Genomic DNA, 16,937 nt, shown 5'->3' on the forward strand with positions numbered 1-16,937 from the left:
CCTCTTTATGTGTGTGATTTATATATGTAGATATACTTGTACATTTGCACATTCCATGTATATCATTTCTTTTTTTAAATATCCTTTATTTTTATTTTTTTAAGTGGCACAGTGAAGTGAAAATTACTCTGAAGATTAGGACAACAAACATTTGTTTCTGATTTTAAAGTCAATTCAGAGAAAATGGTTTAAAATCAGAAAAGGAGAGTTGAGAGATTCTAGATAACTTCTTTTTTTGTTCTAAAACCTACTTCAAGTGAAAACTACAGTAGGTACGTTGAAACGTGTACATATAAAATTATATAAAGACATTTATATATATATTAGTAGCTAAGTTGTATTATCCAAATATTTTATTTTCCATTATATATTTTGCAGAACATTTATATTGTTTTATACAAGAACATTATCTCATTTTTATGGACCATTTCATATTTTTATTTGCTTTGTAGAGAAGCAGTCTTTTATTGTCTGAATTGGAAGGACATTGATCTCAGGTCACAATACAGCTGCCAACTTTCAGACAAACAAACCAGGAAACAGGAAAAGCTCACTTCCATTTACTTTGTTCCAGAACATTCCACACACAATATCAAAACGGCTGACATTACGCAGTGTAAAGTTACCTTTCCAGATTTTGTTTTGCATGCGGCTGGCATGCAGACAGCACCTTTGGTGTAAAATTGAATTCTCTGCATGAGGCCTTTTCCAGACAATTGCAAGCAGTTATGAGACGTAGACATGGTTTCTGGCTCATGCGTCTAGTTGTATTTGAGTTCTGAGCAATATTTTATACCACAATCCCTGAATGAAAACACTTTGGTTGAAGCAAACAATAATCGCACTGGAAATGCGATGCAATGTTAGCCTAAAGAGAGACAAAGAAGGGCAGATTTATTCTGCCCTGTTACCCTGCTGATATGCCAGCAGTGCAGAAGTGCCAAGTTATTCTTCTCCAACTGAAAAAGAAACATGGATGATCTGCCAAACACAACGGGTCACATCTGGCTATCCGTTTGGTGCCTGTTAGCGGAGAAGCCTTAAAGAGGACCTAAACTTCTGTTTGTGTACTCAGCCTTGCAGTATTTTGTCAGTTTTAGCTCGTAAGATCCTTATTTCGGTCCTTGCTGTTGATTATCTTTTAGTTTTAACACATTTGGGACTGTCCTTGTGGTTGTGTTTGTGTAAACGTATTTGTTAGCCCTCTGCTTGCCTTGTATTCTAGGCTTGCTAGCATGACATGACCGCTTAGCTGCTCTGCTGTCTCTTGGCTTTTAGTCTTACTGTTACAATCTTTGTTGTCAGAAGTATTAAATCATTATTACTTTATATTGTTATTGCTAGTATTACAGTTCGATAGTGCCAGATGCATAGCTACGCCTGAATATATTTTCTCAACTTTAATTCTTGAACGATTTTGCATCGGTCCTGTTGCCGGCCAAATAAAGCATTACCATGGTTTACAAAAGTAAAATGTCTTTAAAAACTTCTAAGAGCTTCAACTTTTGGTGCAGAGAAGGACCAAGTAAGCTTTCCTATCCACTAGTCTGTTTTTCTCGGTAAGGGTCGGTCAAATTAAATAACAAGGACCAAAAATGGCACTGCCAAATCTCCAGATATGAAGCTTGGAAAAACAAGGTGCTGTTCATGGTACAGCGATGGTATCAGATAGATTGAGTTACCATGGTTGTTTGATATGTATACCTTGGTATTTTAAGGTATTATCATGGTACATGGTAATACATGGTACTTTTTTTGTTAGTGGTGCTAAGATGGGACACAGAATTTAGAGTTGATATGGACAAAATGTTTCATGCTTTCCATATATTTGGTGTTAAATGGTCCCTGGGACAAGGATCTGTATTGAAACGCTAGTATTATGGACTGTCACCATAATTTTTTGGGGAAAAAAAGAGACTTAAAGTTAAATGAATGGATATTTACTATAATTTAAATGCCAAAAACTGGAGCTAGGGAATGAAGTCATTGGATGCCTATCTGTAAGTGACTCATTGTTGATGACTCACTGTCCTGTTATTTTCCAATTCATCCAGTGTCATGTTTGTTAGTATGTGTGTATTTTTGGACACTGTACCAGTAACCACATTTGTACCTCTCTTTGGCTACAGAGTCATTTGGTCTCAGCTTTGACACGCAAACTAGAACCTGTTAAACATGATTTTACTGGATAGGATCAGTGTGATTCCTCACACCTACAATGTAGTAATGTGACTGAGATGCATTTATTTTGGAGGGAGTTTGATATACTATATAGTGAATGTATTGTATTGCAAGTCTTTTGTAAAGTGCTTTTGAAATTATATTTTCGTACTGTATGTTTTTGTGGAAAATGTTTTGTGGAACCGAGGCAATTTGTATGCGAGATGACGTATAATGTGTGCGTGTTTGTGTGAGTGAGTGAGACTCTTTTGAGACGTCTTTATCCTCAAGCTGCAATGTAAACTTTAGGACAATGGTACAAAAATAAAGAAAAGCAAACAAGTATATTGCCTGTTTCTATGTTTTATTGTCCATACAGTGTCGTTGTGACGATTAATGTGTAATGACTTATCGATGCGAGGACAAACGTTCAGTTTAATGAACTGGTGCTTGTAGCATTCTTTATTAATAAACATACACTTGATACACACAGACACAGAGCAACCCTAAGTTAATCGTCCTTAACAGTGTGAAGCATCAGCAGTGTTGGATAAATGGATTTCAAGCAGATAATGTGTTCTGGATAGAATGTTAAAACTGATAACTTCATCTAAATGTGTAAGTTGTTTAATGCAAGATGTTTGAACCAATGATGCACTGAAGAGATGCTGCCAAATTCACAGCCATAGTTTTAGCACAGTGGCTCTTTGGATTGAGTATTTTTGTCGTTTTAGCCGAGCTTCAAGGAATAGATCACCTAAAAACGAATGTTTTGTCATCATCACATAAAAAAGGACATTTTAAAGGTCATTGGATTATTGAAAAAAGGTACTAGTAGAATAAATGGAGAGTGGAGCTTTCAAGCTTCATGAATGAAACTAATTACTTGAGCCACAAAACTGGTCTGAATGATTCATTCACAAATCTGACTGATTCAGTTCTTTGCTCAACCTAAACATTTTTGTGTCCTTTTTTGAAGTTTAAAAGCTCCAGTTCATGTGTGCGTGGTAAAAGCACAACATTTTGTTTCGCAAAAGAATTTCATATGGTTTTAGAACAACATGAGGGTGATTAAATGACAATTTTCATTTGTAGGTGATCTGTCCCTTTAAATTAGTGTATTAGCAAAGTGTTTCACACTGAGGTAACAGTTTTAGTCATTTTTAGTGATTAGTTTTATAAATTATGGCCATCTTTTTTTTTTTCTTTTTTTTTGGCCGAATAAACTTATACATCATTACATCATTGGTCCTTTAAAATAAATTCTTCATTTTCATAAACATTATCCTAAAGCTTTCTGCTCTTATTTTAAAGCACAATCAGTTTTACAGTAGTACACAAAATTTAAAACAAAAAAAAAGTGCTTTTCATTTTTTTCCTATCTATTACACCTGAAGACCATTATTAAAGTATTCTGTTTAAATATCTGAATTAATGCTTGTCTACAGTGGTGATCAGAATAATTGGCACCCTTGGTAAATATGATCAAAGATGACTGTAAAAATAAATCTGCATTGTCTATCCTTTTGATCTTTAATTCTTAAAATTAGCAAAAGTCTAACCTTTCATTGAAGAAAAAGAATTGAAAGTGGGGGGAAGTCACATTATGAAATAAATGTTTATCTACAAAACACGTTGGCCACAACTATTGGCACTTTTTTATTCAATAATTTTTGCAACCTCCTTTTGCCATGAAAACAGCTCTCACTCTTCTTCTATAATGCCTGATGAGTTTGGAGAACACCTGACAAGAGATCGGAGACCATTCCTTCATGCAGAATATCTCCAGATCCTTTAGATTCCCAGCTCCATGTTGGTATTTCTTCTCTTCAGTTCACTCCACTCATTTTCTTTAGGGTTCAGGTCAAGGGACTGGGACGGCCATGGCAGAAGCTTCATTTTGGGCTCAGTGACACATTTTTGTGTTGGTTTTGATGTTTGTTTTGGATCGTTGTCCTAATGGAAGATCCAACCATGGCCCATTGTTGGATTTCTAGCAGAAGCGGTCAGGTTTTGATTTTTTATCTATTGGTATTTGATAGAATCCATGATACCATATATCTGAACAAGATGTCCAGGATCTCCAGTAGAAAAATAGGCCCACAACATTAAAGATCCAGCAGTATATTTAAACGTGGGCATGGGGTACTTTTTATCCATGTGTGCACCAAACCCATCTGGTGGGTTTGCTGCCAAAAAGCTCTTTTTTTAGTTTCATCTGACCACAAAAGCCGGTCCCGTTTGAAGTTCCAGTCTTGAAACTCTCCCGAACAACTTGTGGGGATGTAGGTGCTGTTTGATTTTTTTTTTTTTCTTCTGAGACTCAAGACAAGTAATCTCTGCAATTCTCCAACTGTGATCCTTGGAGAGTCTTTGGCCACTCAAACTTTCCTTCTCACCATGCATTAGGACGATTTAGACACACGTCCTCTTCCAGGCAGATTTTTAACATCTTTAGTTAATTGGAACTTCTTAATTATTGCCCTGATGGTGGAAATGGGGATTTTCAATGCTTTCGCTATTTTCTTACAGCCACTAATTTTATTAATTAAAGATCGAAAGGATAAACAATGCAGATTTATTTTAATAGTCATCTTTGATTATCTTTACCAAGGGTGCCAATAATTCTGATCACCACTGTATGTGCAAATCAAATATTCTGATGGCGAGTCCTTCTGACGTGTGTTGTGCAGCGGTTACAACAAAGTGACAATATCAGCGTGTTTCGAACAAAACACCGAAGCCCCTGAATCACCTGAGGCGTTTTATATTGAACTAAAAGCAAATATATATTTTTTCATCTCTAATCAAAGTTGTCAAAGTTAAGAACATTGCCATCAAAGTGTGTGTGCACATGCTTTTCGTAGAGATGCTGTTGGCAGTCTAGAGGAAACTGCTCACTGCAGACGGGACACACCCTCCAGTGAGACTCGACGTGTCGTTCGAAACTGCTTTGCTCAAAGTGTGGTGGGAAGATCACCTCACAAAGGGGACACCGCTTATGAACGTCAGGTCTGAGTGAGGATGACAGAGAGAGGGCATTTTAAAAAATACCTACTAAGGTGAGAAATAGGAAGTGTTTGGAATAAATGATTGCTTATTGCTTACTGCATACTACACAGGACGGTTTACGGCATACTGCAAGTTTACAGTAGAAACTATGACAGAGTAAACATTTTAAACCGTAGTATGCTACTACCCCTTTTGTGTATTAGCAGTCGGATCCAATAAAATAAAATATTACTTTTGGTCAGTTGTCACTTATCAATTCTAGGACTATTGGTTAATGCATTATATGTATTATCATTTACAAAAACTAAAATAATAATAATGATAATACAAACATTTTCATTATTTGAAATAAAATAATATATATATAAAAAAACAACACTTCTTTTATTCAGCTAGTCGCCAAGGCAACATTTCTCATTTTCATTGATTGTCATGATACTAAATGATACTGTTGTATATATAATCTAATATTTAAAGAAGCTTATAGAACAAAATATTCATCTGTAAAAAAATCTATGCTTCATTGTCACATGACCTCACTAACCTGTATGTTTATTCAGCAAATGACATCCAGTTATCATCTTAGAAATATGTATTTAACATTTTTATTTAATTTTTGGGTAAAAATATTTTTGGTCCGATCCAGTAATGAGTTAAAAAAAAAATACCTAAAAAATTTGTATTAAATAAAATGTAAAAGATGTAATAAATAATAATACATTATAACATCATTGGTCCTTTGAAACAGCCTTGATTTTCATAAACAACAACCACGCAGGGGTGGGCAACTTTCCTGCAGAGTTTAGCTCCAGTCCTAATCAAACACACCTGAACCAGCTAATTAAAGGGTTAGTTCTTTGAAACACAAATGAAGATATTTTAAAAAGTGAAGTGTAGCCAAGTATGGTGTCCCATACTCGGAATTTGTGCTCTGCATTTCACTCATCCAAGTGCACACACCCGGAAAAGTGGACATCTGTTTTTTTTGCTGCAGCACCCGGGGAGCGATTGGGGATTAGGTGCCTTGCTCAAGGACATCTCAGTTGTGGGTAATGAGAGTGGTAAAGAGAGCGCTGTCCATTCACTCTCACAGCTATATTTTCTTCCAGTACTGAGACTTGAACCCGCGACGTTTGGGTTACAAGTCCAACTCTTTAACCATTAGGCCACTATTGCCTAACAAAATCTGAGTGATTTCTGTTTCTCCACTGACAGTCCATGCAACTACCACTTTGACACTTTAAAAAGTTAAAAAGTTCATAAAGAAATTGCAAAAGTAATCCATATGAATTGAGCGGTTTAGCCCAAATTTTCTGAAGAGACATGATTGCTTTATATGTTGAACAGATTGAATTTAGGCTTTTTTTCCACATATAAACATTGATCAGTGAACAAACTCACTAAACCGTACTCGCTTGACTGACATGTGAGAACAAACCGCATTGGTTCTTATGGAAGCTCATATAACGCAGAAGAATGAACCACATTGGTTCTTGAGCTTCTGTTTACCATAACAGATGTGTGGGTTGATGAATATTTATGCATGAATAAAAGCCTAAATTCAATCTGTTTATCATATAAAGTGATCATGATCATGTCAAACCGCTCAATTCATATGGATTACTTTTACAAACTCTTTTTGAACAGTTTGAAGAGTCAAAGTGGTAATTGCGTAGACTGTCAGTGGAAGGACGGAAATCTCTCTGTTTTTATCAAAATATTTTCATTCAGTTTGAAAGATGAGCGAGAGACTTACGGGTTTGGAACAACATGAGGGTGAGTAAATGATGACAGAATTTTCATTTTTGGGTGAACTAAACCTTTAAGGTCTTCAGGATGTAGCTAGAAAGCTACAAGCAGGTGAATTTGATCAGGATTGGAGCTAAACTCTGTAGGAAAGTGGATCTCGAGGGCCAGAGATGCCCAGCCCAGCCTCTGTTCTTATTTTAAAGTACAATTTTAGTTTAATAAAATATTATGTTTCAAAATAAAATAAAAACTGATATTACTAGTCATTTGTCACTTTGGAAATGGAAAGCCAAGTACATAGCATTTCATTGTATTGCGGGATACAGTAGTTCACATAGTATGCTTTGTTGTATACCACAGATTTCTGTGGGACTTACCTAGAGTCCATAGCACTTCTAGGTATTCTATGCATACAAATGACATACAGTATACATACTACAAACATAATATGAGTGGTATGGTAGAATGTTATACTAAACATTTACCTGGTGTCAAAGCAGAAGCTTGTGTGGCTCTCATTAGATTCCAGGCTCTGATGATCACAGACTGCAGGGGCCTCACCATCACCTCCCTAAGACAGACATAAAAACCCAAATGAAATCATTTCTTCTTGACTGAGACATAACAATACTATGTTCTTCAGTGGACACATTTAGCTAGCTGTCGCCTCTCTATTGAGACATAACAGCTAGGATCTCACACAGACACACACACCCACACTTTCGACGAAAAGCCACGCCTGTCTGCACACAGCCGGCTTCCTGCAAAGGTTAATGGGCTTTTAACGCAGCAAACGAGAAAGGAGGAGAAAGGGGTCAGTGCCGATCTGCACCCTCAAATATCACAGGCCGGCACCCCCAGCCAATTAGCATAGCCCTCGTCAACATCTCTCTCTAACGAGCCTCTACCCTCGTCACTCTAATCCACTAACGAGCTCAAAAGAGAAAAGCCTTAATTGCCGTTTCATGCAAATTAACCACCTCTGTATTCACCTATGAACTGAGGTCTGAAGGTGCGGGGAATGCAGAGGGCAGTGAGGAAGAGAAGATGGAAAATAAAAGAAAGGGAAAGAGTTTGAATCGAAGGACGACAAGGTGCAAGTCAAGAGGAAGGGTTGAAAACAGAAAGGAAGACTGAGAAAGAAAGAAGCAGAGAAGGTTGTTGAAGTGTGACAAAAATAATGGCCATGTATCAATTTAAAGGTGCCGTAGAACGTCTTTAACAGTACATTAGCAACATGCTAATGAAACATTTAGAAGGAAAATTTACAAATATCACTAAAAATATCATGATATCATGGATCATGCCAGTTATTATTGTTCCATCTGCCATTTTTCGCTATTGTCCTTGCTTGCTTACCTAGTCTGATGATTCAGCTGTGCACAGATCCAGACTTTAATACTGCCTGCCTTTGTCTAATGCTTGAACATGAACTGGCATATGCAAATATTGGGGGCGTACATATTAATGATCCCGACTGTTACGTAACAGTTGGTGTTATGTTGAGATTCACCTATTCGTCGGAGGTCTTTTAAGCAAATGAGATTTATATAAGAAGGAGGAAACAATGGAGTTTGAGACTCACTGTATGTCATTTCCATGTACTGAACTCTTGTTATTTAAAGGTGCTAAATAGGATGTTTTGTCTTATACATTTTTGCAATATTACTTGAAACTGTCTTTACTAACTGATAAAAGACTATTTATTAGGTGAGTCCGACTTAATGAATCCACTAACACGACACAGCGAATGCCGGTGGTAAACAAACACTCGTGTTCCAATACTCGTGCACCTTTTGGTTTCTCATTTGATGAAAAGATCCTCTTTAGCACCTTTAATATACATCATCTGTGCACGAGGTAGGGTCTTAGGATCATCGCGTAAACGATTGGCCCTCTGGCTTGTCAATCACTGCCGTGACGTTCCTTGTGAGAGATGTGCGCGGATTGGCCCTCTGGCTTGTCATTCACTGCTGTGACATTCCTTGTGAGAGACGAGCACGGCTGCGCTCTCCAGTAACTTTCCACACTCCACAGGCGCTGCATGCAATGTTTTTGTCAGGAGACAGGAATAACAACTGCAGATTATGAGTTACCTGCAGTGAGTCCGACATAATGAATCCACTAACACGACACAGTGAATGCCAGTGGTAAACACTTGTGTTCCAATACTCGTGCACGAGTTTTGGGAGGCGTTCCTTTGGACGGAGGGGGGCTGTTCTTACGCATGCGCTCATTTCAAAAACTCAGTAACAGTCTTTGGATTCTCAGTCGACGAAAAAAATTTAACTATGCCAAGATAAATTCAATTTTTAATTCTAGGGCACCTTTAAAGACTGACACAATAACACCCAGTTATTAGCTCTGAAGTTTACAAAAAGCTTCAATATTGATATGAATCGATCAAATGACTAACGTAGAATCTATTGGTGCAACATCTTAAAAATCAATATATTTTTAAGATGCACCTTTATTTTGACTCTCATGTTACAGCCAAGCATATTTCTGTCAAAGTGTGCATTCTAATTGGTCCTAAAATCTCACTAGTTGTGTAAAATAGGCACACAATATTGATATATTGATCGTTATATACCCCTGAATCTAATCGAATCTTACTGTGACGTGTTTTGAGGTATCGGCAAATAATGTAGCGCTAAAAGGAGGAACGGTTCTCGGTAAAAAAAAAATCGAACCGTTCGGTTCTCGACCCGCGGTTCGGCACGCGCTTGCACCGCGATTCATCCCGAAACCTGACAACGCATCTATAATATGGTTACAACGTATAAAACAGACAGATGGATTCGGCTAATGTATGTTTCATTCGATGGATACACATTCTGGTTTCCCAATATGTTACAACAGCAATGATCAAAAGAACCTGGACAAAACAGTCACTATAAACAAATGTTCATTTATGTGCCGAAAGCTCTATGACCAGTCATTTACGCCATCATCACCTGGGTGTTAATAGGTAAGAGATGAACAGCTCACGTTGCTATCTGTGTTTAAACTAAACTAATTTAAATCTTGCCAATTGAAACATTAAACCCTACGATGCCAAAGAGAACTCGCGCGCAAATTCTCTTTCAAGTCTTGTTCATGAACGGACAAATTCACACAAAAAATGATGTCAACATGCCCATCTTTAGCGAATATTCAAATAAAGATAGTAGGTTATGTCTTAAGAGAAAAACTAGACAGACAACGCATGTGTATCAGTATCAGTGTACTGGATCTTTGAATTATGTCTTAAAGGGACAGCAGTCTAATTCCTGAAATCACTCATTACTCTTGACTGAATAGCTTTTGTAACTTCAATAATGTTTAATCTTTATTTAATTTATTCAAAGTTTATATGCAGTGTTATTTTATATTTGATTACTTTATTCAATTTCTGAACCTGAAAACTATTTTTTATGTCAAATGGTAAAAACCTCAAAAAAAATGGAGGATTCTTGCAGTATAATATCAGCAATTGAGCGTTATCAATGGGGCTGTAACAAAAAAAAGGGAATCACTGATCTAAAGCTTTAACATTGTAAAAACATCTGCTAAATATCATTCTAACGTCTGACAGGATGTGTGTTAACAATGTATTGCAGATAAGCAACAGCTTTAAAAATAACACTGTCCAGATTAAAACGCACTCAAGCGTTACTACAAGCACTAGCAGTCTGAAGTTACATTAAGATCATATCTATTGTACACCTATGTAGCTGCCAAAATAATGTACAAGCTGTTATGGTGCTTTCTAAATATTTTCACTGCTCCAGTCATCTGTGTATGTGTCCTTACATTAGGCCGCTCTTCAGGGGGATTCTCCAGGCCATCAGGGGGGCTGAGACTGCGGGATGGCTGACTGCAGACCACAGGACCGCCCCACGGTGGTGGAGCCAAGGGAGGGGGGCGGCAGGTTTGTTCTGGGGATAATGCCCCATCTGCTCCATCTGAGGAACAAGAATTCAGCAGGTTTTGAACAGGATTGTCACATTACAAAAAATTCAGTTGTTAGATACTAATACCACTGAAATCTTCTGATAATATACTTCCGATACCAGAGCAAAAACAAATATACTACACTCCTTTATACAGTAGTCAACACTCCACAAAAATATTAACAAACATTGATTGACGTCCTTCTTATCAAATGTTTCTTGAGCACCAAATCAGCATATTAGAATGATTTCTGAAGGATCAGAATCTTACTGACCCCAAACTTGTGAACGCTAGCGCATGAATAATTAGGGATACACCGATGTATTGACCAATAATCGATATAAGCCGATAAAAGCAGAGAAAAAAATAAATAAATCAGACTGTAACTTATATTGTATATTAAGAACATTTTTCATGTTGAATTTAGGTCTGTCAAAGTTAACGTGACAAAAAATGCATTAACAGTTAGAAAAATCTGTTGTTAATTTTAACCTAATTATAGTAATGTACCAAATGACAGGGTTCCCTATATAGTTTACAGCATTAGTTGGGAGAGATTTTTTGTCCTTAATGTAATTTTATTTACAAGTTAATATATACTTTAGTATAGAATTATGGTAACACTTGCCAATAAGGTTTAAACTGTTAACATTAGTTCATGCATTTACTAACATTAACAATTAGCGATACATTTTTTTGTTCTCATTCATGTTAATTGCATTAAAGGATTAATTCACTTTTAAATAAAATTTACCCCAAGCTTTACTCACCCTCAAGTCATCCTAGGTGTATATGACTTTCTTCTTTCTGACGAACACAATCCGAGATATTTTTATAAATATCCTGACGCACAAGTATGAGCTGAAGAAAGTGCTTCCATCCATCATAGACATACTCCACACAGCTCCGGGGGGGTTAATAAAGGCCCTCTGCAGTGAAGCGATGGGTTTGTGTAAAAAAAAAAAAAAAAATAAATCTATATTTAACAAGTTATAAAGTAAAATATCTAGCTTCCGCCAAACTGCCTTCCATATTTAAGTTACGAAGAAAGTGTAAACTGCTGTGGCGTCAGTTACATTTTTTACGTATGTTGAATAGGGAAGGTGTAGGATGTAGTGCAGTGGTCGCTAACCCGTCGATCGCGATCGACCGGTCGATCTTTCTCACTGTTCCAGTAGCTCGCGAAAACAACAGAAATATGAATGCAAAAATACATTACATTTCTCCAGTCTTTGTACTGTATTTTTGTATTTATTTTTCTGTTATTTTCGGGAGCTACTGGGACACTGATAAAGGTAAGTAGCCCACATCATGTCAGAGTCTGTAAACGGCCGTAAACAAGAGGCAGAGACGCTGAAGATGGACGCAAAGAGGAGACAATTCTGTAGCAGGCAGAGCAGCTCACTGTTCACGATGCTCAAAATATAGGAAGAAAATATAAATATTGAATTAGGGGTGAAGGGTTATATGAATGCATCTATAAAAGGAATTACTGTCTTCAGAAAAAAATCGATGGTAATGGCATTTTATTTTCCTCTTACCTCCGAATAAAGTAGCTAATTATTAGCGCAGTTCAGCTTTGTTTACACAACAGTAACCAAGGAAACACTGTATCTGCTGCTCCATAAGCGCCCTCTGTTGTCAGAGAGTGAATTTGCGTCTCATTCAGCCTGCTGTTTTTGTTTCAATTTTATTTTGTGTAGCATATAATTTCACAAAGATAAAGTCAGACCATTGTGTTTTTGCTTTAAATCTTGAAATTAAATTCAATTAATTCAAATAAAAAAAAAAAAACTGCTCATGCAATGTGATAGCATCTTTGTTTGGATTGTGATTAAAAAGCAGTGGTTCCCTCTAATTTGAAATGTATTTTTGTTTATAATAACAATAATAATAATAATAAATATCTGCAACCAGTATGAGAATCGACCAATTTGCTTGTAAAAATAAATAAATAAATCAGAATCTAAATATAGGAAGTAAAATGTCCTATTTCAATTTACAATCTAAATTGGCCACGAAAAAAATACTAAATACAATCTGGGCTGTCTTTTTCTATCAAGTAGATCTTGTCTTTCGTAAAGGTCGAGGTCAGGGATCTTGGGCTTAAAAAGGTTGGTGACCACTGATGTAGTGTAAGCTTTTTTAACTGTTAGCTGTTTTTAGCTGTTTTACACTTTCTTCGTATGTTGAATATGGAATGCGGTCTGGCGGAAGCTACATATTTTACTTCAAAACTTGTTAAATATGGATTTTGTTTTTTATACAATCACATCGCTACGCTACAGAAGGACTTTATTAACCCCCCCGGAGCTGTGTGGAGTACGTCTATGATGGATGGATATGGATGGAAGCACTTTCTTCAGCTCATACTCATGACCCCTGTTCACTGCCATTATAAAGCTCGGATGTGTCAGGATAATGACTTAAGGGTGAGTAAAGCTTGGGCTAATTTTCATTTGAAAGTGAACTAATCCTTTAACTAATGTTAACAGATGCAACTTTTGATCTTAAAAATGTATTAGTAAATGTTGTGATTAGATTAATAAATGCTGTAGAGGTATTGTTCATTGTTAGTTAATGTTAACTAATGTTAAAAAATTAAACCTTATTTTCAGGTGATCTAAATAATTACTTTATTTGAAATAAAACATAATAACAGCAGACTGAAGGGTGCACCCACCCCGGGTCTCTTGCTCTGAATAGGGGTTTCCGTATTGCAGTTCAGCAGGCTGTTGGGGTACCAGTGGAAGTGGAGGCGGGTCTTGGGGATACGGCAGTGGGTAACGCAGCACCACTGGCTCTCTGACCTTTGAAGCTGCTGTCTCCCCTCTGTTCATACACTGACGCAACTCCTGCAAGAGAAATAAAGAGTCAACAAAATGATCTGTAGAATGAATCTCATATGAATCAACATACCTGACAGGAAACACGTTTATGTATTGCTTACATTGTCACTGAAATTGCAAAAGGCTTGATCAAATTTGGCTTGAAAAACAAAACTACAATAATCTTAGTTACAAATGAGAAACATCTGACTATTAAAACCAAAAAAAAAATCTTAAAATCTTGAGTACTAATGTAATACAGATTACATATAACCAGACTTTAAATACTACTGACATACAGTATAACTCTCCTTCCTTTTATACTCTTTTTCTTGTTATTTCTTTCTTCCCTTCTCCTTTGACCCTATATCCGTAAGCCATGATTAGAGGAATTATTCACACATTTAACATTTAACACAAGTGCTGATGGGTAATCAGGGAGCTGAATGTGGCATTTAGCCATGACTCTTGGGGCTCAAACATTCACACTCAACCTGATTTCAGCATCTTACCTGCTCAAATTAAGGTATTTAATATTTAACCATTCTTCTTAACATTTAGCAGATCAAGCTAATGATACCGCCTTTAGAAGATATTACAGCTTTCTGGGTCTTTGAATATCAAATAAAGAACAAAAGACAAGTAAATATATAGCAACAAACTGTTTATAAGAACAAAAATTATACTATAAATGCTTACCTTTTCCAGTCTTTCCTTCTCCCTGGTCACCACCACAAGACTCTCCCTCAGAGCGGACACCTCTCTGTCCTTCTCTGCCACCTGAGTCTATGAAGGAATTCATATGATTTATTTTGTGTGGCATCTGGACATATATTTTAGAGCTGCACTTGAAAGTGAAGTGTGTATCTCTAAACCACTAGAGGGACTAAACAGAGTTACAAAAAGTCTTACAGCAATTACTCACCATTGTTTGAGCCAATGTTTTTATGACCCAGTTGGGAATCTCAAACAAACAGACTGCAATTCTGTTTGTACACATTTAAATTACAGAAATTGCGTTAACATAGACAAGTCGATATACAAGTTTAACCCTGATATTTTGTATATCTCAGATTTTGGACTTGAAATTTCAATAATTCAATATAATGTTTTTTTGTAACATTATAAAAATGTCTCTGCTGTCATTTTTGACCAATTCAATATGTCCTCAAATGTGTTTCGAATCAGTGGTTCGGAGCGTAAAAAGGCTTTGTTACGTCAAAAGTGTTTCGAAATGGGGTTCACCACTGGGGGGCGTGACTTTGGCAGTTTGAACCACGGATTCGAAACACTAAAAAGATTTGTAAAGCTCCGAAGCTTCATGAAGCAGTGTTTTGAAATCGTCCATCACTAGATATTGTTGAATAAAGTCATTATTTATTCATTTATTTTGGTGCACAAAAGTATTCTCGTCGCTTCATAACATTAAGATTGAACCACTGTAGTCACATGAACTATTTTAAATATATCTTTAGTAGCTTTCTGGGCATCTGAATGTGTTAAAGGATTAGTTCACTTCTGAATGAAAATTTCCTGATAATTTACTCACCCCCATGTCATTCAAGATGTTCATGTCTTTCTTTCTTCAGTCGAAAAGAAATGAAGGTTTTTGAGCTTCAAAGGGCTTTAAACAATACCAGAAGAGGAATAAGGGTCTTATCTAGCGAAATGATCGGTAACTTTCTTAAAAAAAAACAAAAAAAACAACTGTATATGCTTTATAAACACAAATAATCGCCTTTGCAAGTGCTTCCACCATTGACCATTCTTCAAAGAGCTTACACTGTATGTCCTACACTTTCCCTATTCTACTAATGGATAAAACGGAACTGGCGGTGCATTCCTTCCGTAAGAAGAATAGGGAAGGCGTAGGACATACAGCATAAGCTTTTTGAAGAATACGGAAAGCGGAAGCACTTGCAAGGCGATCATTTGTGTTTATAAAGCATATACAGTTGTATTTTTTTAGAAAATGACCAATTGTTTCGCTAGATAAGATCCTTGTTCCTCTTCTGGTATTGTTTAAAGCCCTTTGAAACTGCACTGAAACTGTAATTTTGACCTTCAACCGTTTGGAGACCATAGAAGTCCACTATAAGGAGAATAATCCTGGAAAGTTGTCATCAAAAACCTTAATTTCTTTTCGCCTAAAGAAAGATAGACAGGAACATCTTGGATGACATGGGGGTGAGTAAATTATCAGGAAAATTTAATTTGAAAGTGAACTAATCCTTTAATTATCTTGCTGGCAATGTAGGCCTCACTGAGCCATCGGATTTTATCAAAAATATCCTAATTTGTGTTCCGAAGATGAATGGAGGTCTTACGTGTGTGGAAAGACATGAGTGTGAGTAATTTATGACAGAATTTTCATTTTTGGGTGAACTAACCCTTTAAGTTCGTTAAAACGTGATAACCCCAAACTTTTGAATGGTAGTGTAAATTAGATTATATCAATTTTTGGATTTTGACATCCACTGTTGTAGCAAAAAGAGCCTTGCGTTTTACACAAATAAAAAAAAATACAAAAATACATGGCTTGTGCTGGGTTAGGGTGCGTGGTTAAAATTGAACTAAACTGAACTAAAAATGAACTATCCCTTTAAATTAACTGTGATGTCAAGTCTGAGCTGAGAGTAGTGTGTATAACTGAGACAAATTGATAAATGGGCTGACTGCAACCTCCTTACTACGTCTTTGTAACTAGAGATCTCTCATTTAACAGAGAAAGAAAGCAAACACTAGCTTACTGTCTGCTGATCTCGTTCTCTTTCTCTCTTTCTGAGTTATCATCTTGTAAATGCCTGTTTGGTTTTGAAGTTTAGTTGAAATGGCTTTACTAAGATCTTACCCTGCTCTGCAGTAAACAGTCATAAAGCATGCGGTGAGAACATGTACACGCGTTTAAACACGCTGTAAATAAAAGACTTTCCTTTTGATGGTGTCTCCAGCTTTGTCTAAATACTCAGACAAGAAGAGTCCTTTAAGACCTCCTTTCCACTTGGCCAGCTCTGTCCTTTATGAGATCCATTGCACTCACACACGACTGATGGAAATGTGATACTTCACTGAACCGGACCTAAAAATCAACCCGATGAAGTTCAATCGTGTTTGCACACTTGTGTGCGCTGAGATTTTATGCAAATGAATGTGTGTGTATCTGTAGCTGGCTCTCCCTAGTGGGATTAAAGGGACCTGAATCATGTGTGTTCTTCTGTGTGTGTGTGTGCTTCAGTTTATATTACATTGTGG

General features: G+C 36.6%; 1 protein-coding gene across 3 annotated transcripts in view; it reads right to left on the reverse strand.

The window, feature by feature from the left end:
- Positions 1 to 416: 416 nt before the first annotated feature.
- Positions 417 to 16,937, reverse strand: part of tax1bp1a (Tax1 (human T-cell leukemia virus type I) binding protein 1a) — a 37,618-nt gene continuing 21,097 nt past the window's right edge. For 2 of the 3 annotated variants that reach the window (XM_067411190.1, XM_067411191.1), the window contains 5 exons: positions 14,385 to 14,471; positions 13,541 to 13,712; positions 10,717 to 10,868; positions 7,407 to 7,492; positions 417 to 5,174 (listed from right to left, as the gene is read on the reverse strand). In XM_067411190.1, the coding sequence (XP_067267291.1) occupies positions 4,964 to 5,174; positions 7,407 to 7,492; positions 10,717 to 10,868; positions 13,541 to 13,712; positions 14,385 to 14,471 (708 nt within the window). In that variant the 3' untranslated portion in view covers positions 417 to 4,963. The remainder of the gene's footprint in view (positions 5,175 to 7,406; positions 7,493 to 10,716; positions 10,869 to 13,540; positions 13,713 to 14,384; positions 14,472 to 16,937) is intronic. The other variant, XM_067411189.1, reaches the window with a different exon arrangement.

This window comes from Chanodichthys erythropterus, chromosome 15, assembly GCF_024489055.1.
Source record: "Chanodichthys erythropterus isolate Z2021 chromosome 15, ASM2448905v1, whole genome shotgun sequence".
Classification (NCBI taxonomy): domain Eukaryota; kingdom Metazoa; phylum Chordata; class Actinopteri; order Cypriniformes; family Xenocyprididae; genus Chanodichthys; species Chanodichthys erythropterus.